This window comes from Cibotium barometz, chromosome 21 (assembly GCF_041138505.1).
Source record: "Cibotium barometz isolate CiBa-2024 chromosome 21, ASM4113850v1, whole genome shotgun sequence".
Taxonomy (NCBI): Eukaryota; Viridiplantae; Streptophyta; class Polypodiopsida; order Cyatheales; family Cibotiaceae; genus Cibotium; species Cibotium barometz.
Genome location: NC_141066.1, coordinates 49,470,112 through 49,482,021, shown reverse-complemented (window position 1 = coordinate 49,482,021; position 11,910 = coordinate 49,470,112). Strand labels below are relative to the sequence as shown.

General features: G+C 42.7%; 3 protein-coding genes across 4 annotated transcripts; 2 read left to right on the top strand and 1 right to left on the bottom strand.

Moving 5' to 3' along the window:
* Positions 1–2,616: 2,616 nt before the first annotated feature.
* Positions 2,617–11,874, top strand: LOC147627305 (uncharacterized). Its single transcript, XM_086815937.1, has 3 exons — positions 2,617–4,372; positions 11,300–11,443; positions 11,575–11,874. The coding sequence occupies exon 1, from the start codon at positions 3,072–3,074 to the stop codon at positions 3,681–3,683; it is 612 nt and encodes a 203-aa protein (XP_086672063.1). The 5' UTR covers positions 2,617–3,071; the 3' UTR covers positions 3,684–4,372; positions 11,300–11,443; positions 11,575–11,874.
* LOC147627307 (uncharacterized) lies at positions 6,000–7,299 on the top strand. Its single transcript, XM_086815936.1, has 2 exons — positions 6,000–6,115; positions 6,296–7,299. The coding sequence occupies exon 2, from the start codon at positions 6,304–6,306 to the stop codon at positions 7,096–7,098; it is 795 nt and encodes a 264-aa protein (XP_086672062.1). The 5' UTR covers positions 6,000–6,115; positions 6,296–6,303; the 3' UTR covers positions 7,099–7,299.
* On the bottom strand, positions 8,733–11,605 carry LOC147627306 (uncharacterized). Of its 2 annotated transcripts, none has more exons than XM_086815939.1 (2): positions 11,206–11,605; positions 8,733–10,190 (listed from the first exon to the last, which is right to left on the bottom strand). In XM_086815939.1, the coding sequence occupies exons 1-2, from the start codon at positions 11,585–11,587 to the stop codon at positions 10,111–10,113; spliced, it is 462 nt and encodes a 153-aa protein (XP_086672065.1). In that variant the 5' UTR covers positions 11,588–11,605; the 3' UTR covers positions 8,733–10,110. The 2 variants fall into 2 exon arrangements, with proteins under 2 accessions (XP_086672065.1, XP_086672064.1); XM_086815938.1 differs by lacking the exon at positions 11,206–11,605 and adding an exon at positions 10,402–11,177.
* Positions 11,875–11,910: the final 36 nt, after the last annotated feature.

Genomic DNA, 11,910 nt, shown 5'->3' with positions numbered 1-11,910 from the left:
AGTTTGTGTTGGGTCTTAAAGAGACTCTTTGGCCTCTTGTGCATAAAGAGAAATGCTCTACTTTGAATGAGGCTATTGAGTTAGCAATTGTGCTTGAGGATGGCAAGAAATTTCCTTCGGGAGGTGGCCAAAAATCCTCTTGGACTCGTGCCCCTAGACCTTTTGCTCCCTCTTCTTCTATTTTACCATCTACTGGTAAAGAGACTAGAGAGATTCATATGATTAAAACAGCAAAGGGGACAAAAAGAAAGGTCTCTGCAATGGCTGAAAGAGCCTTTAATCGATCAGTTCTTACTCCGCAACAAAGGGAGAAAGCCATGAAAGAGGGCTTGTGTTAAGGATGTATGGGACAGCATAAATTTAAGGATTGCCCAAAGAAATCCAAGATCACAGCCAATATAATGGTCAATCCAATGCAAGTGTCGGAGGAGAGTGAGGATGACTTGTTGGTTGAAACCCAGCAAGATTATCCTAAGTGCATATTGGCAATAACTGTGACCAAGAAGGTGCCCTCAGTTCCTGATGTAGTGCCATCGCTTGGGGCACAACAAGGTTATCAGTTTCCAGATACAAAGCTTATAATATTGAAGGGGATTGTGCAAGGAACGCCGGTCAAGATCCTCTTTGATACTGGCTCTCTACTCATAATGTAATTAGCTCAATTCTTGTCAGGAAGCTAAAACTCCAAACGCAGCCTTCAAATTATACCTACACAGTGGAGTTAGCTGACGCCAATGGCACAGAGGTGTGGGATCGACAAGTGGTCGGACTCCCATTCCACATCCAGTCCTATGAGGACAGATTGGATTTTGAAATTACACGGCTTGCGAGATTTGACCTAGTTCTCGGCAAGCAATGGCATGCGTGGAAGAAGCCCACCATAGACTTCTCTTTGCATGTCATCCAATTCGAACATGGGGGCAGACGTCTCTTGATTCGCGGGGAACCCGACTTCCCAGAAGCGAAGATGGTGAACGCAACCAAGATGCTCAAGCTTGAATGTAAGTATATTTACCTTTGTTATATTGTAAATATTTCTAAAGTAGATCCAAGGATGGATTCGACAGTAGGTGTCAGTTCTACCACCCCAGCTTTATCTCTTTCTAGTAAGATAAAAACTGAATTTGAGGATGTGTTTAAATCTGAACTACCTATTGGTTTACCTCCTCAAAGGAATGGAGAACGAGGTCAGGAAGGTGGTGGATGAATACCTCAGCAAAGGCTTGATTCGTCCAAGTTACTCACCTTTTACCTCACCTGTTTTACTTGTAAAGAAAGAGGATGGTTCTTTTCGTAAGTGCGTAGATTATAGAGCACTTAATAAAATTACTGTAAAGCATCGATATCCTATGCCTAGGATCGATGATCTCTTAGATGCTCTTGGTGGCGCTACTGTCTTTAGTAAGATAGATTTAAAGAGTGGCTACCACCAGATAAAAGTAAGAGAGGAAGATGTATATAAAACAGCTTTTCGAACCAGGTTTGGTCAATATGAGTATTTAGTGATGCCGTTTGGTTTAACTAATGCTCCAGCTACTTTTATTATGTTAATGAATGATATTTTAAGACCATTCATGGGTAAGTTTGTGGTAGATTTCATTGATGATGTGCTAGTTTATAGCAAGAACATCATAGAACATGAATCACATTTAATTTCTGTTTTTCAAGCGTTGCGTGAAACAAGTTTGTTTGCCAACAAGGAAAAGACATTTTTATGTATGACTGAGATTGAATATTTAGGTTCTGCAGACGGGATTAGAATGGATCCCAAGAAGTTTCTGTAATTTTGGCATGGCCAGTGCCACAAGATGTCACAGCACTTAGGTCTTTTCTTGGCCTAAGTGGTTTCTATCGAAGATTTATAGATTTCTATTCTTCCAACATGCCTCTCTCTCTCTCTCTCTCATATCAAAGCAAGAAAAAAGAACTTCGAGACTCAAGGCAAGTTGGAAGGTGAGGTACAAGGACAATTCTTTCCTAGGAAAAAGATTAAATGTTGGCTTTTATTATTTTTAGTTATGTGTATGTTTGTGTACTTGTAGCACGGCTTTCTATGAGCAGACAATTTGCTTTTGCCACCTGTGTGTGGCGGAACAATAGTATATAGAAATAGTTGGCTAAAGGAAGAGCTTAGATATAGTGGATGTGGTTCACAATACATGCCTTTATGGTTTTGGTGCGATGATGATTGCTTGAAAGAGCAAGAAGAATACATTTGAAGACGTCGTCGCCACCATCGTCGAGCTCTAACTGTACAAAATGCACCTATTTCCATTGAAGCAATTGCACCTAATGACCCACACAACTACCTAAATCCATAGAAGCTCTTGAAAGCTTGAACTAAATTGAGCCTAGATGCTCCTCTTGTACTCTTCCTTCAAGAATTTTAATGGAATAAGACTTTTTTCTTTGGGTCCAAAGTGTTGTGCTACTATTTTTTTAAAAGCTCGCAATAAATTCTTGGAAGCTCCAATTATGGCTCCAAAGAACGCCATTGTGTCTAACTCCAAGATGTCCAAAACCTCGTTGTGGACTTGGTGGAACGACGTGGTAGAGGAGTATGCCTACAAAACACGTGGCACAAAGCACTGGAAGTGCAAGTATTGCAGCCAATGCAATAGTGGGGGTGCTTCTCGCATTTGCCCTTATCTACTTCATATCCCGCGATAGGAGATAGCATTTTGCACCTCCATCACATGTGTGAGGTGCAAGGAGCTTTGAAAGAAAAAGGAGGACTTGCAAACAGCTTGAAGGTCTGGGAGTGGTACCACATCATAGGATCTTCGCCAAGCGCAGAGAGTAAGATGTCATCCTTCTTAGAACCTACTACCATGTTGTTTGCACCACCTCCAACAACACCCAAGGTAGCTTCAATGAGGCTTATTCCAGGTCGATGGGATCCTAAGGAGGAGGTGGATGCAACAGCCCGTCGGTTCCTCTACCACGATGCAATCGCTTTCTAAGTGGCTCGAAGCTTCTACTTCAAAGATATAGTGAAGAAAATTGCAGACTTTGGACCCACCTACACTCCGCCTACTTCAAAGGCCTTGAGGACCACTATCCTATCAGAAATGGACAGTGTGCATGCAGTGACTGAGATTGTGAGGGCCTCTTGGGAGTGGAACGACATCACTCTAATTACAAATGGATGGAGTGACACACGATCCCAATTGATTCATGGAGTCATTGCTTATTCTAGGGGTCAAGCATACTTCATGAGTGCTTCAGACGCATCAGAGACAGGAAAGAGCACAGAGGCATTAGTCAACAAGTGGTTTGATGCAGTGGAAGTGGTTCGCCTTGAGAAAGTGATCCAACTTGTGACAAACGGAGAGCCAGCAAACAAGGCAGCATGGAGATTGTTGGAGGAGCGTTATCCCATTTACAAAAGTGATCCAACTTGTGACAAACGGAGAGCCATCAAACAGGGCAGCATGGAGATTGTTGGAGGGCAGCACACTTCCCTGCTGGCTGAGTCCAAGAAGAGGTCACAGAGAGACCTTCGCAAGTATTCGGACAATCGTTTCGGATACAACTTCTTGATGATGGAGTCTATACAAAAGAGCTCGAGTGCTCTAAAGCAATTCGCGGTTAGTGATGAGTTTGAGAAACATCGTCTAGCAGGAACAAAAGGAGGAAAGGAATGCAAGGAAAACATTGCAGACTCAAATTTCTGGGACTAGTGCAAGAAAATTGTTGATATAAAGAAGCCCATCATCCACTTATTAAGGATGGATAAGATGATATACAAGCTAGCACTAATAAAGACTGATGAAGACTTGTACAAGGAGATGAAGACCAAGTGCACTAACAGGTGGAGTGACTATCATTCTCCTTTGCATGCAATGGCTCTTGTGGTTGACCCATATTTCCAATTAGGAAAGCAATATGCAAATGGGTAGGTGTCAGCACGGTGGGACAAAGTGCTCGACAAACTTGTGCCAAATTTGACACTACAAAGAACCATCAAGAATCAGCTAGCTGAGTACAAGGGCTTCATGAAGAAGTTTGGGAAAGAAAATGCTTTGCAAGATCAGATGACCACTGATCCATGTGTGTAGTGGGAGGATTACGGAGCAGATGTACCAGAGTTACAGGGGCTCGCCATCAAGATCCTAAGCCAAGCTATTAGTTCATCTTGCTTAGAGCAACTGTGGAGCTCTTTTAGCCATGTCACTTCAAAAATGAGTAATCATCTTGGCACTCTAAAAGCCAATGATTTGGTTTATGTGAGTTCCAATCTTCGTCTGCTTGAGCACTTGGAGTTTCTAGATGCTTGGGAGCATTGGTCCGAGGTGGACGAAGAGAATTTGAAGCAGATGGAGAAACCATGTACTCAAGCCAACATGGTTGCTAGTTCTTCTACTACATTGTGAGTCCAACAAGCGACCTGATCATGATTATTTCGATCAATAGATTTCTATTGCAGTTTATCAGCCTAGCTCTCACTATTGTATCCAAATGTAGTTTCATTGATGATTAATCAAGGGGTCTCCAATTTTAATATTTGTTCTTTGTTTATATATTTATGTCTTTGATTGTTGTATATACTCTGTTCCTATGGTGTATACCTAGCTAACTCCACTAGTCAGTTCCTAGCTTGCTTACCCACATTTCACGTTTCCAAATGTTCATCGTTTCCGTTCCTGTGTCTCGTGACTATGCATGACCAGAACAGAAAGTCAACCTTGCGGTTTCTTTTCTGTCGGACAATCCTTGATCTAATGGCCTATCTTGCCGCAAGTGAAACAAGCACCCTTCTTGACTGTTTCACAATCATAGCATTCCTTGTCTTTTTCTTCTCTTGACCCTTTGGTTTAGTATCAAGAGAAGGTGTTGACACAAACTTCGACAGTTTATTCTGGAAACGTGGCCTCTTCCTCGAAGAGCCTCCTCCAAACTGCTGGTTGAGATACGTTTATTCTCATACTTGGCTCCATTAATCAGATGGTAAGTGTGAGCCTTTGATACTGCCTCGTCGGAGGTGTGACATCAAGAGGGGAAGATTCTCTGGAAGGACATTGTTTTGTGGAGCTTGAGAAGGAGGTTTTGCCTTTATGGAACAATTCACGCCTATATGTTCTTGGTATATTCTTGTAATTTCTTGTAAGGGAGGTAATTCTCTTTCTTTAAACTTGTTCTCCCAGTTATCGGGCGTGCTTGTTATCTTAATACTTTTTTCTGCAAAGACGGCCCATTTGTACCTTGTTTGTTTTTGTGCACCATCCAAGGCATATGAACCTTCTCTACTTGTATAGTTCTATCTTGGGCCTCCTCCAAAGTTGTAGAACTTGTCATGTTAACTGCATTCTCCAACTTTACATGCCAACCATTTATGAACTTCCGCATCTCCATTAAAGTGGTTATAACACTAAAAGAAGCTAACTTTAAGGAAGTAGCAGAAAAACGGTTGATGTAGCTTTCCACATTCTCACTCTCCGTTTGCTGCAACTCATCCACTCCTTTTGCACATTTGCTTCAAAAGTAGATGGAAGAAACTTCTTGTTGAATAGCAGCACTTTAAATTCAGCCTATGTCTTTGGGGCTTTATCATCCTTAACTATCTTTAGCCACCAATTAGTTGCTGCATCCCTTAGATGCAACCATGCCGAGTGGATCTTTGAAATTTCAAAAAAAAATCTTCTTTTCCGAAAGTAGCCTCAAACTACTTGATAAAGGCTAGAGCTTTTTGTGTCTCCTACTTCCCATAAAAGGCTTCAAATTTTACACTCTTTTCACCAGATTCAAATTCAAGTCTCTTCTTGTTTGTAACTCTTGTCCGGTCAGGATGGGTATTTCGTCTAGATGGAGTTGGCCTCCATCTAGAGAGAGAGAGAGAGAGAGAGAGAGAGAGAGCCTAGTACACAGACGGAGAGAGAGAGAGAGAGAGAGAGAGAGAGAAGCGTGTGTGCTAGAGCCTGGAGAGAGAGAGAGAGAGAGAGAGAGCGAAAAGCGTGCTTTTTTGCCCCATATATATATATAACAAAGAGGCAGTAACAAAACCCCCTCTTTCTTGTTCTCTTGCTGTTTCTTCTGCTCGCGTGCCTGCCTCTTGCTGTTGCTAAGCATCTTCTGCTCACGTGCCTGCTTCATCAGTTTCTTAAGGTCTGTGCAGGTTTTTTTCCTCACCCCTTTTCCACAGTTTGAAGTGAATTCTTTTAATTAATTTATTAAAACTGTTTTAATTACTGGTTATCTAGTTTAATGGAAATGGAGAGGTCCCAAGAGCTTCTGCATAGGGTGTTCGACGGAACGCCAGAAAAGGTAGTCAAACGGCGTCTTTTGGAAATTTCAGGGCTACACATGGCAGACATAGAGGACTTGCAAGATGGAGAAGTACTTATAACGTACAGAAAGCTGACTAATGAGCTTGAGGAATGCACAGCCCTTGCAAGATCAGGCTGCACTGAGATTGTGATTGTTATGGAGGCCCTTTTCCTTCTGCAGGATGCTTTTGATGAAGAATATATATGCTTAGGCAGCTTGAGGGAGTTTGTTCCACATGTTGAGCTTTTGACGCGGGGGATCCCATTTGAAGGGGAACCAACCTTCTCAAGATTCTGCTACAGCTTGTGGAAGTACCTTGCAGAAGATAACAAGACTTCTCCCTTACCCCTTGAGAAAGGGGTAGGGAAGGCTGCCTGCACACCTACATCTAGTAAGGAGAAAGAGCGCTTCAAAGCCTTCCTTCATGGTAAGCAGTTGTTCTTGTCTGTGTGTGAAGCGGTCGCAGAGAAGGAGCCTGGCAACGAAGCATTACAAGCATTTGCAAATTTTGACGTCAAGCTTCTCCGTGCGTGGGTGGAACTCTACTATCGACGTGTCGAACGGCATGTAAAGTCTCATCCCTTCAAATGCATAGGGGGAGATACAGTGACAGCCATATGTGCCCTTTCTGTCTTGGAGTACGCTCAGTATAAGGAGGCGTATGGGGCAATTTCTCCACTTATCAAAGCGGCTGTTCCATTCATTACTAGGTCTATTAGTAATGAGAAAAGGACTTTGGAAAATCATGCAGCAAAGCTGGATACACAGCAGATGAAGGCGCAACAAAGGATGGAGGAATTGCTTGACAGCTTTGAGCATTTGAAGGATTGAATAATTTCATGTAGTTTGTAGTTTGAATAACTATTTAGTTTGGATACACTGAACTTCTTTCTAGGTTGGACCCTCTAGAGATACTCTTATGGCATTAGTTGCTAGTTGTTAGCTACTCTCTCAAGTTAAGGTTGTTATTAACTGACATGGCTACCATGTTAGGGTATTAAATCCGCTATAATGTGACGGCTTCCTTTTATACTCATGTGTTCAGTTGAGAATACTTTAAGGGAACATTGTATGGAATAATTGGAAGTCTTTTTTAGACATTGAAGGAAGGTAATGAGAAGTGAATGCTGTAAAAGTGCCACTTGACTGACCAACACTTTTTCAATTTCTCTGTGATTCTTGTTGAGTGGAAATAGTGTAAGTACTGTACTTTCAGTGAGAATGTCCTTCCTTGTTCCTGTGTTTTAAGCGTATACAAAATGTAATGTCTGGCATATATGGTTAGCATTGAGTATAAATTGCTGTGTGCCTTTACAGAATAAATTGCTGCTTGATTTTGATGCCATGTGCCTTTACAAAATAAACTCCTTTTTTAGTAGGGCTTTGACACTAATAAATCTGGTTGATTTTGATGCTATGAGCTTCAGTTTTTCTACTGGACATTGTGTAGTTGTGATGTCTGGTCATTGTGTAATTGTGCTTTCTGGAGTGCTCTCTTTTTCATTAATTGATGCAGGAATGTATTTGTTTTTTTGACCTATTTGTATTGTATCTTTTGTTATTTCCTTGAGATACAAAGACTTTATTTATGGTTGGCGTAGCTCGTAAACAGCTCTGGCTAGCCTTTTATGAGCAGAGGGTTGTTCATTTACAGCTCCCTTATGTTGGGTATTTTACTGTCAGGGTTGTATAGTCAATGTGGTTTTATTACTCTACCTAAGAGGTGGTTTTGTTCCTTGACCATTTGTTGTCAAGCTATGCTTACTGTTGTGCTCCCATCCCCCACTAATTTGTGGAATAGTAATCCTTTCCTTTTATAAAAGTGGTGCCATGATTTATACGTCAGTTCTTCGTCTGTGACGCTGTACTTGAGTAAACCCTACTACAATGGTTTCTACACAGCCTATTTAAGGATTTGGTACAATTTAATCTGGAGATTTTGGTCAATGCTTATGTTATTTTAGTTTGCTCGGCTATTCTGGTTTTATTTATTTACTTCTTAGGGCATAATCCGTGAGGTTACTACTTGAATTTCAAACTTGAGGTGTCAATGGAATTTGGTTTTCATTAAATAATTTGGAACATACAAAGATTGTTGAGAGGCATATTACTAATTTTCAAGGAGGTTTTCTTTGGTGAAGCTTGTACCGTGATGTTAGTGTTTTGTTCTTCTCTCAAACCTACATCATGACCTCTAAAGGAAAGCAACGATGTGTTTTTCTTGGTAAAAATCTTGGGGATGGGAATCACAACATATAAGTTAGTATCAAAGACCATCACACTCTTTGAAAATTGCAGAATCCTCTAGTACTGCACTACATAATACGTCTTGACGAGACATCCTTAAAAACACTTTGATTTGCTCGAATATGTCAACGTTTTATCTCTAGATTTGCCCTCTCTCTCTCTCTCTCTCTCTCTCTCTCTCTCTCTCTCTCTCTTTTCTTTTTTGGAGTAACCAGGGCTTTTCATTCATGCTGAAAATCATATATGTCCGCATAAAATGCCTGAATATATATGAAAGTACAAGCTGATAAAGGCTCAAGCCATTACAAACGCACGAAGGCAATAAACTAGCCCGAAGGCTCACTAAATTACAACGGCATAAAGCCAAACTGAAATAAAAACCAGGGGAAAAAACCCCTCCTAAAGAGGGTAAAAAGTGCCCTGGAACCTAAAGAAGAGGACGCCCATCCACCGGCATCTGAAAAATAGGCACCCAGAAGCAGCAAAGAGTAGCACCCTGAGCAAACGGAATGGGCAGTCCCAAGGTGCCCAGCTCCGAACCACTGAGGTCCAGCTACAAGGTGACCAGCAAATCAGCAACAACCAGGATGAGGGTGAAGACACTGGAGGAAGAGGACCAAGCACCAAAAGGAAAGTCGAAGTCGGAGAGAGCATCCGCCGGCATATCCACAGCAGCCTGATAGCCCACTTGCTCAAGATGGCTACCATCAGGGGCTGAAGAGACTCCAAGAGAACGAAGACCACCAAAGGCACAAGGCCAGCGGGAGAAAGATAAAGCTGAAGGCGAAGCTCATATATACACAAGAAGTTTTAGAACTAGATATGGGGCAAGGATAAGTGATACTTGGTGTGTGTGTGTGTGTGTGTGTGTGTATGCACTTGCATGTGTGTGTGTGTCTGTGTGTATGTACAATCTGCTTGTGTGTGTGTACACATTCATACACTTTCGTGTGTGTATGTATATGCTTCTATGCGTGTGTATGCTCTTGTGCATTCATATGCTTAACAACAGCGTAGCTTCAGTTGAGTTGTCGAAGTATAGGCTGCATTCCTGGGCTTATAGTGAGCTCAGACCAAAATATGAGAAAACAATGAGTGCATTACAAGGATAACCAATCTATGTAGTCTTCCTGAATGTATATCCTTGCCTTGCAAAATGTTCTAGCACACTATCCGCAATAATGTCATTCGTCCTTCCAACTCATAAGACCTGAACTTTCAATTGACGCTTAGCAGCTCTCCTTGCTGGTTATATCAGATATCCTTTGAATGATTGGAAGCCACTTCTGAGGGGAACACATTAGACGTGTATTTCTTGATATGCCATGCAATCAAAATGCTGGATGCAACTCCCATCAATGGTAACAGATATGATAAAAGTTCGCTCTTTTCACCACTAGTGTTTGTGTTAGTGGCTGCCCGTGTTAAGCTTCCAATGGATGTGTTCTGCAGAATCATGGGAACACATCCGAGGATAGAGGGCAAGAGGAAATCCACAAAATATCTGACTATCGGTGGCAGCAAGGCTGTAGTTGATCACATACGATGGTATAGGAGAAAACCGAGCAAGGAGCACGAATTTCCATCCATTTTGAGCTACGCCATTACTAATGACACTAAAAGCCTTGTAGGATTCCACCCAATGACGTGCAGATGAGGAGCTCCAAAACAGAGTTCTGCAAGAAGCCATAGGCAGACAACATTTATAAATAAGTTGCGCACGGAACAAGGGAAGCATGCCCTCCTCAAGAATTTTCGATCTTACCAACAAACACCAAAGGTGCAGATCCGACCAAATCAAAGGTTGGACAACAATCAACTTAAAGAAAACATGCAACACACACACACAACGAGAGAGGGGGGGGGGGAGCAGGGGGGCGAGGTGACCTGTGAGAATCTTGGCAGAAAAGACACAGAGGATGGAAGCCAAAGAGGTAAGCAGCACCGGCCTCCAGGAGGAGGGCGTAGGAGAGGCAGAGGAAGATGAGGAGGGCATGAAGGGCCACGTAGAGGGGAAGGCTCCAAGGGCCGAGGCGCTGCGAGAGTGCAGGCATATCGTCCAGCAATGCCTGTTTGTCACCGCCATAGGCAGCCGAGAAGATGCAGTAGGCCACCCCCGCCACGCCCACCACCGTGCTACGCCCAGCTACCCCCTCCCATGGCACAAGCAGGTGCGACCACATTTAGCAGAAGACCCTTTCTCTCTTGAGGTCGGGAGGATGATCTGAACATGACATCTTGTCATCTGAATTGCTCCTCATAAAGACCCAAATCAATTCTAACCGTAATAGAGAACCCTCCTAAGAAAACCATCTAAGAGTTTTTCCGCAAAAAGAAAGAGAGCAAGGACAGTACGCTGAGCATATTCAATGGAAGCATTACATCCTCCACAAATTCCTGATGACATGTTTCTGATCAAAAGTTTAGAACCTACTTTCCAAACCAGGTGAAAATGGCCGGCAGTGTGTGCTGCTGCACCCTGTATTTTGCTCTGTATAAAACCACCCCAATTTTTGCCGAGAGGGGCGCTAGTTTTCATCTTACACAACACCTGTTGCATGTTTTTTCATTGACTTTGCATGGCTGATTGTGTGCGCGCGTGTTTGCTGTGTGTGTGTGTGTGTGTGTGTGTGTGTGTGTGTGTGTGAGAGAGAGAGAGAGAGAGAGAGAGAGAGAGAGAGAGAGGACAACTGTTGTGTGAGAATAACAAGCTCCTGCAACTGAGCTTGATCTCCCAGCTGAAGTCCAAATCCCCACAAGTTTTTTGCACTGAAACTTGAAGCAGGTCATCCGACTCAATGGCTTGGAGCACTGACTCTGGATGCTCCAAGGAAAGCTCCTCTTGCAACTGAGTGACTGTTGGCAAGACCTCAATGGCATTAATCACCTTTGGACTCGAGTCTTCGCTCAGAGTTTTGTTCAACACAATGTGAGTTGGCTCCTTCATGCTCCTTGGCCATGAATTTGCTCTTGCGGTGACAGCTTTCTCTTTCATGCTGCCTGCTAAACTAATCCCTGTTTGAGAGTTCTTGTCGTCTGCTGAAGTTTGTGTTTTCACAGAATCAAGAACCATTCGCAACTGATTATAGAACAGAATCTTTTGCTCTTTTCCCATTTCTGATTCCGCAATTGAAAGAAGCTTGAGCACCTTGCGGATCTTCAGAGTATCTACTTCAGCTTCATTAAGCCTCATGGACATCAAGGCAGCCAGATCAGAAGGCGGTGATTTACCTTCTTCAAGCCCTTCTGCATGCATGTTTGAGTGAAAACTTGGCCTAGCAAATGCATCCATGGCAGCTTCTTTTAGCAGCATGTTTCTAGCTTGCTGAGCATGCAGTTCCATTCTGGGAGAGAATCCAGCATCAAAGGCAAATTGTAGCAGGTTGAGCTCACCCT

Bases quoted from the DNA above. Each gene is read 5' to 3' on its own strand.
- LOC147627306 (XM_086815938.1), bottom strand. From the start codon at position 10,697: ATGTGGTCGCACCTGCTTGTGCCATGGGAGGGGGTAGCTGGGCGTAGC. The intron at 10,191-10,401 runs GTCACCTCGCCC...GGCTTCTTGCAG, and splicing joins TTCTGCCAAGATTCTCACAG to AACTCTGTTTTGGAGCTCCT.
- LOC147627305 (XM_086815937.1), top strand. From the start codon at position 3,072: ATGGACAGTGTGCATGCAGTGACTGAGATTGTGAGGGCCTCTTGGGAG.
- LOC147627307 (XM_086815936.1), top strand. From the start codon at position 6,304: ATGGCAGACATAGAGGACTTGCAAGATGGAGAAGTACTTATAACGTAC.